Source organism: Amphiprion ocellaris, chromosome 18 (genome assembly GCF_022539595.1).
Source record: "Amphiprion ocellaris isolate individual 3 ecotype Okinawa chromosome 18, ASM2253959v1, whole genome shotgun sequence".
In the NCBI taxonomy this organism is placed as follows: domain Eukaryota; kingdom Metazoa; phylum Chordata; class Actinopteri; family Pomacentridae; genus Amphiprion; species Amphiprion ocellaris.
In genome coordinates, this window is record NC_072783.1 from 6243068 (window position 1) to 6258769 (window position 15702).

Below are 15702 nucleotides of genomic sequence, written 5' to 3' on the forward strand. Positions count from 1 at the left end.
AAATTCCTGTTTGTTCATCAGAGGACAAACAACTGATCTGTTTGTTCTCAGCAGCTTCTTGTCATTGCTGTAAGAAACCGTCGTGACTCAAACAGTTTACTGTTTAATTATGGAAATGAATATTTGAATCATAAACAGCTGCACTGAATTCCACTCCCCAGAGCCCTGCTGTATCACCATAGCAACCAGTCAGTGTGTCACGGTAACCAATGAGTGTAGCAGTAGTGAACAGTGTGCAAACATCAGCTGCTACAGTCAGTGCGGGTGTTAATGATACCACTGCTGGCCTGGTTTAGGAAACTGAGTCATTACTGACCTGTTTGTGGTTGTTTGAAATCATTAGCTTATATACATTAAACTCTGGAGTTCTGTTCTCCTCTCAGTCGATGGAGCAGCTGAATAATGGAAGGAAGTCACAGAGGTGAAGTCAGTCCCTGAGAGAAACAAAGACATTCTTTGCCTCAGAGTCTCAGTCAGTAATGAGCCGGATGCTTCGTTACACTTTCAGACCCTCGTTAAGGAATGAGCCGCTGAGCAGAGAGCATCCAGCTCAAATTAGACTCCTCACTAAAAGTTCCTGGGAAACAACAAATCATTTTCCATCAAAGCAGAAAGAAATTAGGCAGCGAGGTGAAATAATTGTCCTCAGAGCAGAGAGGAACAATAAGATGTGAGAACCACACAGTTCCATCAGAGGAGAACTCAAAATGTTCCATCATCAGAACTAGACAGTGTGTCTTTGGACATTTGTTCAACACAGTTTGAATTTAAAGCTGAGTGTTCCTTTTATTGGTGTCAACGGGAACATGAAGGAACATGTAGAATCTCTACCATGAACACTATAGAACCTCCTTCAGGAGCTGTTCCTCTGGAGCCTCTTTCAGAAACTTATGTGTAGATCCTCTGTTAGGAATCGTCCTTATAGGAGAATAAACTACAGGAGAACCTGTATACAGGAGAATAAACTACAGGAGAACCTTTATATTGCAAAATAAACTACAGGAGAACCTTTATATTGTAAAATAAACTACAGGAGAACCTTTATATAGGAGAACAACAACAGGAGAACCTCGCAAAATAAACTACAGGAGAACCTTTACATAGGAGAATAAACTACAGGAGAACATTTACATAGGAGAATAAACTACAGGAGAACCTTTATATAGGAGAATAAACTACAGGAGAACACAGACCTTTATATTGATGTCGAACTGGAACATCATCTCTAACCAGAGGAGGGTTATGACATCATCAGTTTCCTTTAACGCAGTAATAAACTTTCTCTCCAGAAAGTTTCTCCATCACCAACATCTAGGGTCTTGACAGATTCATTTCCTTTGTGGTGTAAACTGGAAGCTCCACCACCATGTTGTTGGTTTCACAGCATCCACACCTGGAAACAGGTGAGTCCTGGTGGTTAATGTTCCATCAGCCATGTGAGCTGGAGGGACTATAAACTCTGTAACTCCCCATCAGTCCGTTTGAACTGAAGAACCTTGGATGAAGGGGAAACTTCTTCAAGAACCTACCAGAGAAGTTTATATGTTTCTACTGAAGCTCTGAGGATCACCATGACCTGATGACAGAGAATCTACAAACTGAAACCTGTATTCTGTCAGCAAGAGGCGACTCCTTGAGTACAAAACAAAGTCTGTGGAGAAATGAGTCTACTAGTTCCTCCATCTCTAACCTCACTACACATTTTCCTGATGCATTGGTAGCCTCAGTCTCTAGTTTCAAGGCTTCTTCAGGACAACATGTGTTCCTTTAGTAAACCATCGTTCCATTTAGAACACCACAGACTGGCTGGATGGGCGGGGCTATCTGGTGATTGACAGGCTCCCCCCAGATCACCATGTCCACAAGTTCACTGCTGCCCCTCAGGTTCCATTTCAAAACTTCAGACTAGCCAGCCACAAACCGGTGACATCCATCTTTCCAAGCAGTCCGTGGTCAGGAACTGCCAAGATGGAAACAGGTGGAACCAACCAGAACCTCTGAACTGCTCTACAAGAAACCTGAGGGTTCAGACATGTTCGTATACAGTCAGAGGTTCACAGGAGATCAGCAGGAATGAAACGACCACCTGCAGCATGAGCTGTTTCACTTTTATTTCTTTTACATTTCAACATGGACGTGACTTTATTTTCCACAGTGGAAAATGCTTTAACTCCAGAACCACCTGATCGAGCTAACCGGTCTGACCTGGATTAATCCAGTCTGATCCAGTCTGACCCAGTCTGAATGTCCTACATCCTAGAACACATAACAGCAAGTCATCTGCAGATATCTTTATCTGCTGCAGGGGAAAGCTGTGCTCTCATTGGTGCTTCTGTAATGGACCAGTCCCACCAGTCCGACTCTGTTGAACATATTCATAAAAGTGTGAACACTGACTCTGCATCCATCTTTCTCACACTAAAACATCACTGAGGGATGAACAGTTTGAGTTGTGGTCTGATTCTATATCTCAGAAAACTACCAGAAACACAAACAGCATATTCCAAACTCACACTGATTCTATTCAGAGTTCTTTAACACGAAATGAAACACGTAAATTACATTCTGACATCTAGTGTTTGCTGTTGGTGTAAAACTAAAGACTGGATGTAGCAACAGAGTGTTGGAATCAGCTGGGTGACGTGAAGAACCTCCTCCCTGGCTCCAGTCGACCCCTGAGGACAGAAACCAGGACAGAAGATATGAGGGATGAAGATGAACAGTAAAAATTGTTCATATTAAAGTCCAGTAAACCAGTAAACACATAATAGCAGCTATCAGCCCAGTAAGCATGAAGGCAGGAGGTTTGTTGGAGGTTTGCTAAAGGTTTGTTGGAAAACATGCTGGAATATTTATAACATTAACTGTGAAACTATGAATCTAGAATAGATGTCTTGTTTGTTCATTAACAATTTAATTCCATAGTTTAGCTTTAGCTGACTCATGCTAATATTGTTTGGGCATTCCCATCTAATCTACACAAACCTTCAGATGTTTGTGGGTTGTTGTTTTTTTTTAGGACATTATTTCTCACATTCTTCTGATACAAGACAATCTGATCATCTCCATTTTCTTGTGACAAAACAAAATAACAAAGCCTGCCAATGTTCCCCCAGAGAGCGGTTGTCCAGCTGGAACTTGTGGTTTGTTTTGGGGGGATCTGATTAGAGGAACTGTTCATGTAGAACCACTTTCAGAAGTCCCTACTCCAGTGTGGGTACTATCTCCAACAGTAAAGTTCTCCATACATTCTAACAGAACAAACCTCCATTGTTCTGTTCCCTACCTAGAACTGGAGTTCTGTCCACCGAGTTAACGGTGAAGCTGTTGGATCTACAGCTGAGGTTGAAAGGGACAATTAGAGGGCCAATCCTGGAAACACTCACCTGCTCTGGAATGTTTTAGAGGAACAGACTGGAATGTTTAAGAGGAACAGACTGGAATGTTTTAGAGGAACAGAATGGAATGTTTTAGAGGAACAGACTTAGTATTTCTTGGTTTGTTGTGGTCTTACGTGTTGTTGAAAGCGTTGCCCAGGTTCCTGGCCTGGCTTCTCGGATTTCCTCTGCTGGCAGTCTTGTAGTAGCTGTTCAACTCTGGAGAAGTGACTGGTTTAAACAGCCGACCTGAAGAGAAAAATCCCTTCAGGGCCGGGAAATGCCTCCTCCTGTTCACACTGAACAACAATCCCTTCCTCACTCCAACAACGATATGCTAACAATCCTTCAGAAGGTGGAGCAGAAAGAATATTTGTTTTCCTGACAGTTTGAAGAGTTGAAGGATTGTGGGCTGGAGGATGGCTGAAAACCTCCGCAACATAACGTTAATCCAACCTGCAGCCATCAGCGCCGCTAACAAACTTTTAAAACATGGAAACACACCATGTGTCTCTTCCTGGTTCATCTTAAAGGTGGAGGATGAGGAGGGCCCCTGATCCATCTGAATGGTGAGGATACGTCTCCAGTAGTCTTCAGGGAGGGACAGCAGGCGGAGAACAACCTGAAAGCAACAGGATCAGGATTCTGAAGTACTATGTAGCTTCAACATGTTCACCTAAACCCATAGAGAACCCACATTTTGCTGTTGTGGACATTTAGAGGGAGGCTGACCTTCGGCTGAGTGTTGGTGTCTCTCATGATGGTGGTTGGAGACGGCTCAGACATCCCATGACCCACGATGGTCGGTCCGAACACCCGGGCCAAATTATTCTGGTCCATCTGGCACTGAGGACTCCTCATCACCCTGATGGAGGAACACACTTTATCAGAAAGTCTCACTCACCCTGGAGATGGAGACCAAAACCACCTTAAGATGAGAGGAACTTTGTACTCATCGTTTAATAACCGGACTAAACTTGGGTTCTCTGTAATTCTGCGTTAATTTCACATACCTGTAGTTTAACCTGCAGCTTTTATTTAAGCAAACAGGTGCTTTATTTAGTTTCAGGACTTTGAGAGGAAACACCGGGGTTCCAGTAAAGCTGACTGTTAATGAATCTAAGACCCCAGGAGCAGCTGGAAGCTCTTACTTGTGTAAATGCAGCATTAGGAAGGCCAGAGTGTCTCTGTTGGCTTTGGGCAGCTCTGAAACATTCTGAACCATGATGGCCGAGCAGCTGTCAGCATCGGCCAGCTCTGAAACACATCGAAGGTAAAGCTTCCTTCAGAATCTCAAAGGTTTCCAGCTGCTTGTTGTGTCTGTGTTCAGAGTTCACCTGCAGCCTCCATGAAGGTCCGGTGCAGTCTGAAGGTGAGCAGAGGCTCCTTCAGCTTCCTGAGGACGTCCTTCAGAAGTCCACACACCACATGGACATCCTGAACTTTACTGAGCATCACCAATGATTCCCCATGAAGAAACCGATCTCTGAGCTCCTTCACCAGCCGCTCCCCTCCAGGAACCCGGTACAGACCTCTCTGCAGACACACAGGTGAGACAGAACAACATTTTGGGAAGAAATTTTTCGTCCTGGTGGACCTGACTGAGCTTGGTGGACCTGACTGAGCTTGGTGGACCTGACGGAGCTTGGTGGACCACCACCAGCAGGTGACATGACACTAGAAACTCTCGGGCTGAGGAACCTTCACTCCTTCAGACTCTTTGGATTCTTAGCTTCTTCACTTTTTATCCAGACTCTGGGATGTTCGAACATAGAGTCTGTTGTGTCCTCTACCGTCCGTCCAGGTTCTGCTCTGCTACACGGATTCCAAACCCAGTTTTAAAATGATACAGCTTGAATTTTTTCAGTTAATGAACACAGAAAACATGAGGCAGGGTTACATTAATCTGCTGCAGGAGAACTGTGGATGTGCAACCAATACTTATCTTCATTATCAGTACATGGGACATTTTATCTAAAAATCTTACGATTGTTCACAGCATAAAATACTGAACAATTGTCTATATTATTCCCAGAAATACTCATCTCTCCAAATGCTTGGTAATTCAAAAAATGAGTTGATGATCTGAGAAATGAAAGGTGTGTGTTAACAAAATCAGCTGGTTGGTTTTGGAAGAATAAAGACTCCGAGTAGAGGGTCATTAATCCAGGTGTGGATCCAGCCAGAGAGACCCGGTCTGGGGGAACTCACCTCCTGCAGCCCCCTCCGTTCAATCTCAGCCACACAGTTTACAATCAGCACAGGAACTCTGGGATGAGTCTGCGGAGCAAAACCCTCCAACGAGTCCTGAAACAGTAGAGATTCATTCAGACATGTAGATCAGTCTGATTCACCTGCTGCTAGACCAAAGCTTTAAACATGTAGATCAGTCTGATTCACCTGCTGCTAGACCAAAGCTTTAAACAGGTAGATCAGTTTGATTCACCTGCTGCTAGACCAAAGCTTTAAACATGTAGATCAGTCTGATTCACCTGCTGCTAGACCAAAGCTTTAAACATGTAGATCAGTCCGATTCACCTGTTGCTAGACCAAAGCTTTAAACAGGTAGATCAGTCTGATTCACCTGCTGCTAGACCAAAGCTTTAAACATGTAGATCAGTCTGATTCACCTGCTGCTAGACCAAAGCTTTAAACATGTAGATCAGTCTGATTCACCTGCTGCTAGACCAAAGCTTTAAACATGTAGATCAGTCTGATTCACCTGTTGCTAGACCAAAGCTTTAAACATGTAGATCAGTCTGATTCACCTGCTGCTAGACCAAAGCTTTAAACATGTAGATCAGTCTGATTCACCTGCTGCTAGACCAAAGCTTTAAACATGTAGATCAGTCCGATTCACCTGTTGCTAGACCAAAGCTTTAAACAGGTAGATCAGTCTGATTCACCTGCTGCTAGACCAAAGCTTTAAACATGTAGATCAGTCTGATTCACCTGCTGCTAGACCAAAGCTTTAAACATGTAGATCAGTCTGATTCACCTGTTGCTAGACCAAAGCTTTAAACATGTAGATCAGTCTGATTCACCTGCTGTTAGATTGAAGCTTTAAACATGTAGATCAGTCTGAGTCACCTGATGTTAGACCAAAGCTTTAAACATGTAGATCAGTCTGATTCACCTGCTGTTAGACCAAAGCTTTAAACATGTAGATCAGTCTGATTCACCTGTTGCTAGACCAAAGCTTTAAACATGTAGATCAGTCTGATTCACCTGCTGCTAGACCAAAGCTTTAAACATGTAGATCAGTCTGATTCACCTGCTGCTAGACCAAAGCTTTAAACATGTAGATCAGTCTGATTCACCTGCTGCTAGACCAAAGCTTTAAACATGTAGATCAGTCTGATTCACCTGCTGCTAGACCAAAGCTTTAAACATATAGTAAATTAAATAATGTTTGATGCTGAATATTTCAACCAGCTTGGGATCAAACACAACAGAAATGGAAGCCAGTAATCTGATTACTGTGTTGATTTGTTGTTCAGTCATTTCTAACCGTACTGAAAGAGGTTTTGAAGTGTCTGCAGCTTGTCATGACTACTGTGATACTGACTGAAGCTAAGAACTTTCCCAGGCAGTGTCTAAACCATATCCTTCTCTGGTTTTCAGCGGTTTATTCTGCTAGACATTGGAGATGATGACGTGAGACCTGGTCTAACCATCTCACCATCTGAACAGTTCCTCTAGCTGCTGGCTTGGAGGCTGAGCAGCCACCGGAGAACTTCTGTTTGCATTCTGGATGAGCGACCACGCGACAGTTTCTGCACTTCACCGCCATCTTCCCGAAGCGCATCCTCTTCCCGCAGGGCAGGCAGGTCTCTGGCCGAATCACCTGGAGACAGGTGAGCGTTAGAGGATGTGCAGGTGTGTGGCAGCACTCAGAACGTCAGGAGGGCTTTACCGTCTTCGACAGAAACACATGGCTGTTGGTTCTTTGAGTTCTGCAGGCGTGAACGGTTTCGTCTTTTGGCAGATCTTCAGGTTCGGGTTCAATCACGGTGTCATCGCAGGGGAACCACACTGAGGTTTGGTCTGAGGAACAGAGAGGAACATCATCAGGGTCCTGGATGTCCTGCAGCTACTGTGGTGTGGAACCCAGTTACCATAAATCATTATTCATTCCTGAAATGAAACGCTTCTCCATTACATTTTGAGGAAGTTTCTTTTCTGCCCCATCATGTTTGTTCCTTTAACTCATCCGTCCCAACACCCTCTTCAAGTACATGACGATTATTAAAAACAATCCATTAAACTGTATTTATAAAGCGCTAATTTACAACATATGGCATCTCAAGATGTTTTACATAGAGAGGTTAAAACCTTCCAGAGAGAAACGCAACAAGTTCCTTTAAACAACAACAAACCAAGAAACCCATCAGAACAGAAGAACCAACAGATAGGAGGTCAGAGACACGTAGCTCCAGATCAAGTCAGAAGGTTAGAGGCTCCACAAACTCCAAAACATGGAGGAAGCCTGGATGTTCTGATGTGCTGTTGATGAGCCGTGACCTACAGACATGATGCTGAAGGAGAACCGAACGAGGCCTGATCTATTCTTCTGGAAGCCTTCTCTACCATGTGACAAAATACATTTGTTTCTGAACAAAAGGGTTTCTTTTACTAATTTAAATGGAAATGAGAATCACGCAGAGTGTTTCAGACATTCCTCACCTCTGCTGCAGTTTTTCAGACATCAGGATCCAGAAGACACCAAGTCTTCATTTAGAATCAGTTCAACCGTTTTAGAATAAGAAGCTGAATCCAGACAGCAGTGGAGATATTAAATATGGACCATGGCTAACGTTAAACTGCTCCAGAGTCTTCCTTTGTGTTGGCCACGTTTCACGCTGATCATGTGACCTAAAAGTTCACGGCATCAGAACTTCTTCAGAAAAACTGTTTTCATCTCACATGAGGCGCAATAACTCTTTTTTAGAAAAAATCAAAAACTACCTGAAGAGACCAGAAAGTTTGATAAGAAGCTGCCTAAAATAAGTTGATATATCTGCCAGAATCCATCAGAGAGCAGCTGGATGCCGACTCACAGCTCACCTGCTGCCTCCTGGCTGAAGGTCCCGGCTGGATGTTCAGGGTTCTCCTGGCTGAAGGTCCCGGCTGGATGTTTGGGGGTCTCCTGGCTGATTCCCACCACCATGTGGATCTGACCTCCGGCCTCAGCAGTCATCAGAGACGCCTTGACGATGGTCTCCACGTCCTGAGTCAAATACAGAGTCAGCTTCAGATCCACGAGGAGCTTCTGCTGGTCCCATCAGAGATCTGTGTTCGCTGGGAGTTTAACTGGTTTTCATTAAAACCAACATCAGAACCAGTATCTCAGAGATCATCATTAACCCCTTGATGCCTGAATTTATTTACAATTAAATATAAAAAAAAAAACTTTTGTGTGTTTTTGCTTTCCAGCTGATGCTAAAATAAGTGGAGATTGTTAATTTATCTATAGAACACATATATAACAGATAAATAATAATAATAATAATAACACACACACACATATATACATATATACACAACATATGGCATAACAACAAAAGATACATAATAATAATAATAGCAACAGATATATAACAATTAGGTCCCACTCCGATCTGTCCTACCAGAAACCAGTGCTTTAAAAGGTTCCAGGTCCGTATTGAATATGAACAAACCAGCACTGGGGGAATGGATACGCTATCTACAGCCTGAATGGACGTGGGATGATGAGAATTCATGACAACAGACATCAAGGAGTTAAAGTGTCATTTTAGCCCTGAGCATCGTCTGCAGGATTCCTCGCTGACTGCATTCAGCTACAACTTCATGAACCAACAACCTGCCAGCATTTGGTGAAGAATAAAGAGACAGAAGCATCTGAAGATGGTTTGATCTGTTCACCTTCTCCACCGTTCTTCTGTCCAGCAGCTCTGCAGAAACGTTTCCTCCTCGGCTTCGCTTCACTACCGGAGGACCGAAGGAAGGACCCATCGAGGAGCGCTGCAACAACAGCAACGTCAACAGAGCAACAGGGCAACAACAACATGACGGGGCAACTGGGCAACAACATGACGGGGCAACAATGTGATGGGGCAACAACATGACAGGGCAACAATGTGATGGGGCAACAACATGACAGAACAACAACATGACAGAACAACAACATGACAGGGCAACAACATGACAGGGCAACAACATGACATGACAGAAGAACAACATGACAGAAGAACAACATGACAGAAGAACAACATGAAAGAACAACAGTATAACAGAAGAACAATGTGACAGAACAACAACATGAAAGAACAATAACATGACGGGGCAACTACATGAAATAGCAAAAACATGACAGACCAACAACATGACAAATCAACAACATGGCAAAACAACAACATGACAGGGCGACAGGGCAACAACGTGACGGGGCAACAACATAACGGTGCAACAACATGACAGGGCAACAGAGCAACAACGTGATGGGGCAACAATGTGATGGGGCAACAACATGACAGAACAACAACATGACGGGGCAACAATATGACAGAAGAACAACATGACAGAACAACAATGTGACAGAACAACAACATGACGGGGCAACGACATGAAAGAACAAAAACATGACAGACCAACAACATGACAGAACAACAACATGACAGGGCAACAGAGCAACAACGTGACGGGGCAACAATGTGATGGGGCAACAACATGACAGAACAACAACATGACAGAACAACAACATGACGGGGCAACAACATGACAGGGCAACAGACGGTAGAAGCTGTGTTTTCCTGTCAGTCTTTAGATTGTGTCTCTTAGGTTTCTTTGGATAAGAGTTAGTAGCTGAACGTCACTGATAGGAGTTAGTAGCTGAACGTCACTGATAGGAGTTAGTAGCTGAACGTCACTGATAGGAGTTAGTAGCTGAATGTCACTGATAGGAGTTAGTAGCTGAACGTCACTGATAGGAGTTAGTAGCTGAACGTCACTGATAGGAGTTAGTAGCTGAACGTCACTGATAGAAGTTAGTAGCTGAACGTCACTGATAGGAGTTAGTAGCTGAACGTCACTGATAGGAGTTAGTAGCTGAATGTCACTGATAGAAGTTAGTAGCTGAATGTCACTGATAGAAGTTAGTAGCTGAACGTCACTGATAGGAGTTAGTAGCTGAACGTCACTGATAGGAGTTAGTAGCTGAACGTCACTGATAGGAGTTAGTAGCTGAACGTCACTGATAGGAGTTAGTAGCTGAATGTCACTGATAGGAGTTAGTAGCTGAATGTCACTGATAGGAGTTAGTAGCTGAACGTCACTGATAGGAGTTAGTAGCTGAACGTCACTGATAGGAGTTAGTAGCTGAACGTCAGTAAACCTAAACCGGAGCAACAAATCAACAAGAAGCACAAACATGCTGTAAACATGTAAAAAGGGAGGATGTCTCACCCTCCTCTCTCTGGCTCGAGATCTCAGAGGTTTAATCACGGTGGTGTCCAAATCCTGAGACCAGATGAAGAAGCATCAGTCAGTCAGCAGGTCCAACAGATCCACAACTAAAAGCCCTCAGAGATGGTTCCAGCTGTCTGTTCCCTCAGACTTCCTGTCTCAGACTGGGAGGAGTTTAACAAGTCATGCGACTCTTCTGCAGTAAACGGACCAATCAGGTTCCTCCTACTGCACCCAACAGGTTGTTTTAATGGAGAACGTATTTATGTATGTATTTATTTTACTGATCAATGCAGCTGATTATTGATAACTGACAAATGAGAGCTGTTAAACTTCACGGGGCAACAGAGCATATATTCAAACCTGACATTTTATTAAAGTGTGTTTATGTCTGACTCCATCTCATAATGCAGGAAATCCCTTTAATTCATCGACAAATCAAAGTGAAACTAAAGTTAGTGATTGAATATTCTAGTAATAAATTCCAATAGATGATCAATGATCTAATCAGAGATCTACCAGCTGCAGGATGAGCAGAGTAAATGGTCCAAACATAAAAATGTATTTATGGAATGTCTGCATCAGCAGCTGGATACATGTAAGTTTCCATGGCAACAGGATGCATCCAGCATCTGGATCACTCAGAGAGAATCATCAGGAAAACATCTAGTTAAATCTAAACATCTCCTCAACATCAGTTACCATGAAGATGTAACAGGTTATATGTAGTACATTGGGGGGTGTGCACTAGAGTTGTGTGTCTGTCCACAGTTGTGTGTTTACCACGTCATCATCCGTGCGGTCGTAGCTGATGTCAGAATGTGACAGGAAGGATGACTCATCGATGACAGAGAGCCTGATGATTTAATGAAACATTGGTTAAAGAACGCAGCTGGAAGTCTTCATCATTTTAGATCTTTACTCATTACTGTCTGAAATTCACTTCAGTAAACATCTAGAAATGGCTCTAAATGCTTCATGTCTAAAAATTGATCTGTTGTTGATTGATGTGACTGACTCTGATTGATTGATCAACTCACCGTTTGCTGCTCTTCTGCAGAGTCGCATTTCCTGCTTTATGTTCAAACGTCGCCAGCAGAGATTTCTGCTCATCGTTCAGGCAGGCGCTGGATTTACTGTCGTGGACCAGAATGTCACACATGAGCTGCATCTGCCGCTGCTGGAAACACACAGTTGTTAGCGCCCCCTGGAGGCTATATTAACCTCAGCCGTTAGCGTCCCCTGGAGGCTGCATTAACCTCAACCGTTAGCGCCCCCTGTAGGCGTACATTAACCTCAGCCGTTAGCACCCCCTGTATGCTGTATTAACCTTAGCTGTTAGCGCCCCCTGTATGCTGCATTAACCTCAGCTGTTAGCGCCCCCTGTATGCTGTATTAACCTCAGCTGTTAGCGCCCCCTGTATGTTGTATTAACCTCAGCCGTTAGCACCCCCTGCATGCTGTATTAACCTCAGCCGTTAGCACCCCCTGTATGCTGTATTAACCTTAGCTGTTAGCGCCCCCTGTAGGCTGCATTAACCTCAGCTGTTAGCGCCCCCTGTAGGCTGCATTAACTTCAGTGCTGTAACTGTACACCAGTGATCTTCCTCTTTAAAGGGGCAGTGGAGTCTTTTTGTTCTTTTTAACATTCTGTACTACTATCTTCATGATCAACACATTTGAGGGATAAATGAAAACCTGGAGGATCTGTTCATCAAGTACAAGGATGTATCCATGACATCTAAATAAAATGATCAGTAAACATTAATCATCTGATGCTTCCAGCTGTGTTGCAGTAAACAGACGTGAACAGAAACAGTTGGTATCCTGATAAAGATATTTCTACAGTAGAAATTATTAGTTAACCACTGATGAAAGACGTCTGGCAGCTGCTTTACAGGATTTTATGCAAAATGATATATTTGGAGCTGAGAGACACATTTTTCTACTGGAATAAAAACTTTCATGTAAAAAAGAATCATGAAAACACAAAGAGCTGCAGCCCTGATATTACTAATTAATACATTACTCAATTATCAGTCCAACCAGATAGCAGAGAGATGGATCAGCTGTTAAATAAAGCTGATGAATCTGACATTTACTGCAGCAGGTCCAACAGAACTAACAGATGGCGAAGGTTCAGGTTTTAGAGCTTTTCTGGTTGTTCTCACTGGGATCTGACGTCCATGAACATCTAATCTTCAGTTGATTCCTGTGTTTTCTCACCAGGTACTGGTAGTCGGCCTCGATCTTGTAGCGTTTCTTCATCTCGACATCCAGCTGGTTTCTGGCATGTTTCAGTTTGACCTCCAGAGCAGCTTTGGAGACGTCAGACTTCACCAGCAGCTCTTTGTACTTCTTCAGCTCCATCTCAGCATGAAGCCATTTCTTCTGGACGGACTCGAAGTTCTTCACCACCTCGATGAACTCTGGAAGAAGATCATAGAAAAAGGAGGTGCTCTGAGTTGTGTTGTGTTGCTGTCATATTGTTGGACTGTGCTGTGTTGGACTTTTTAGTTGCTGTGTTGTGTGTCTCACTCAGCTCAGCGTTCATGTTGTTCTCCTCCATGGTGATTCTCTGCAGACACAAAGCCAGAAGCTCCTCCACAACACGCCGTGACTCACCCATCACTGTTAGGGTTAGTTAGTAAGATTGATAGTCAGGGTTAGTTAGGATTGATAGTTAAAGATAGCTAGGACTGATAGTTAAAGGTAGCTAGGACTGATAGTTAAAGATAGCTAGGACTGATAGTAAGAGATAGGACTGACAGTCAGGGATAGTTAGGACTGATAGTTAAAGATAGCTAGGACTGATAGAGATAGTTAGGACTGATAGTTAAAGATAGCTAGGACTGATAGTTAGAGATAGTTAGGACTGATAGTTAAAGATAGCTAGGACTGATAGAGATAGTTAGGACAGAGAGTCGGGGTCAGTTAGGACTGATAGTCGGGGTCAGTTAAGACTATTAAGGCTGGGTTATTCTATCCACATGAACGAGCCACACGGAAATGAGATGCTTGGAAATCTGCTGGAGAGAACGTCTGTGACTTCAGATACCTCTAGAACATTAAAAAAAGATTTAGAACTAGCTTACCGACCTGAATATATCCACAGAGTAACCGTTTTTATATTAAATGTGAACATGCACAGCTGTGTTATTAGGTCTGATTCCATTTGGTTGTTTTCCATGGTAAAAATAACCGGAGCGAGGCAGTGATGTCATCAATTACGCTGGTGTTCCAACTGCACATTAACTGAGATGCGTTCTCAGAAGTCCGTACTTTGGAGTCGTACTTGCAAGTCCCTACTCACCAAGTACGCGAGTATGGACTTGTGTACTTGGAATTGAGGAACGGCCAAAGACTTCTGAGGAGGTTCATGACCTCCAACCAGAGCTCAGGTGTTCCAGATGAACTGGATCTCAAGAGTTCCTGGATCTCAGTAACTTAAGGTTAATCTCTGATAGGGTTAGGGTTCTGAAATAGATCCATCATGGAACAATGTCTACAGCACTTCATCTGCTGTCAAAAACCAGTTCAGTTTGAAATAAACTCCCCACTTCTTGTTTAGCATTTCTCCCCTTTAAACAGTTTCGTCCAGCCTTCACCTGAGTGACCTCACTGTTCAGGTGAGCTACCTGTTCAGGCATCCAACCAGCAGCACTGGATGCAGATAAACAACTCTTTTCATGTCCTAGCTGACAGTATTTCTGCAAAGTGTAAACTCAGATTATCTGTTGACTGGAAATAATCCAGCATCACACAGAAACCAGCTGTCGGTTCGTCCTAAGTGTTTGGAAAACTGTTTACTGCCTGAAATACAACTGGATTAAAAACCAGCCAGAAGTCAACTTTAACACACTAAAGTCATCAGAATATAAAACTGTCAAACACAGAACAGATGGAGAAAGCTGCAGGGTTTCATGTTATTTATTCTGTTTTATTTCATTTATTCTGTTTATTTTATTTATTTTGTTTCATTTCATTTATTCTGTTTCAGTTATTCTGTTTATTTTATTTATCCTGTAATTTTTTTTGTTTTATTTCATTTATTCTGCTTATTTTATTTATTCCGTACTATTTTATTTATTCTGTTTATATTATTTATTGTGTATTATGTAATTTATACTGCAGTTTTTTATTCCATATTCCGATCAATAGTTTGTAATCCATATTTCAGTGTTTCCACAGCAGATCAATTCTGTGACTTTCTGTTGTCAGTTTTACTTCATCTTGACCAACAGACTGATCAGAACATGAAACCTCCAGCTGAAGCTTCTTCTGAGGCTTTATCTGAACACACCTGTCTGTCGGGACAGTCCGTTAACCGAATCAAAACCGACAGTTACCTGTAAACTCCACGCAGGTGTTTCTTCCTCTCCGGTCTCTGCTGCGTCTGAAGGTAGCGTTTGATCCGGAGGTGAAGTAACGAGACGTTCAGCTCATTCAGTCCTGGTCCTGCTGCAGCTCCTGCTGCTCCTTCACCGGCTAAACTTTCAGTCCTGCTGCTTCTTCTTCATCATCTTCTTCCTCCCAGCTGAGCCGTGAGGAGGCAGCAGGTGTTTAATTGAGCGTCAGTTTAAAGCGACGTCAGGTGAAGATGACGTCACAGCCGACCACCTGACCCTAGTTTAAATCTAACAGCTGTGATTAATAAACAGAGCAGGGTTCATGGTAATATTTAGAACTGGACACATGGGGGCGCTGCAGAGCTGGAAACAACACAACATTATTATCTTAATTTTTGTTTCCATAAACCCTGGAACCTCCTGAAACCTCCTGGCCTCCTCTGCTGCCTCCATCTGATCATTCCAGAGTTCTACTAGCCTATTTAGCTGTTAGCTTAGCATCTCTAGCTCATCTGAAGGGACACAGATGG

At 43.1% G+C, this 15702-nt stretch overlaps 1 protein-coding gene across 2 annotated transcripts; it reads right to left on the bottom strand.

Moving 5' to 3' along the window:
• Positions 1-1865: 1865 nt before the first annotated feature.
• si:ch1073-416j23.1 (rac GTPase-activating protein 1) lies at positions 1866-15452 on the bottom strand. 2 transcript variants are annotated; one of them, XM_023265253.3, is made up of 17 exons: positions 15173-15452; positions 13362-13454; positions 13050-13252; positions 11864-12000; positions 11607-11679; positions 10824-10877; positions 9285-9383; positions 8445-8607; positions 7294-7424; positions 7060-7224; positions 5589-5684; positions 4715-4913; positions 4529-4634; positions 4110-4242; positions 3882-3999; positions 3515-3626; positions 1866-2675 (listed from the first exon to the last, which is right to left on the bottom strand). In XM_023265253.3, the coding sequence occupies exons 2-17, from the start codon at positions 13450-13452 to the stop codon at positions 2630-2632; spliced, it is 1926 nt and encodes a 641-aa protein (XP_023121021.2). In that variant the 5' UTR covers positions 13453-13454; positions 15173-15452; the 3' UTR covers positions 1866-2629. The 2 variants fall into 2 exon arrangements, with proteins under 2 accessions (XP_023121021.2, XP_023121020.2); XM_023265252.3 differs by having other exon boundaries at positions 1868-2675; positions 11864-12003; positions 15173-15449.
• Positions 15453-15702: the final 250 nt, after the last annotated feature.

Coding starts and splice junctions, on each gene's coding strand:
- si:ch1073-416j23.1 (XM_023265252.3), bottom strand. CDS start 13,452: ATGGGTGAGTCACGGCGTGTTGTGGAGGAGCTTCTGGCTTTGTGTCTG. Junction 4,635..4,714: donor GACCTTCATGGAGGCTGCAG/GTGAACTCTGAA, acceptor GATGTGTTTCAG/AGCTGGCCGATGCTGACAGC. Junction 2,676..3,514: donor GGCAACGCTTTCAACAACAC/GTAAGACCACAA, acceptor TTCTGTCCTCAG/GGGTCGACTGGAGCCAGGGA.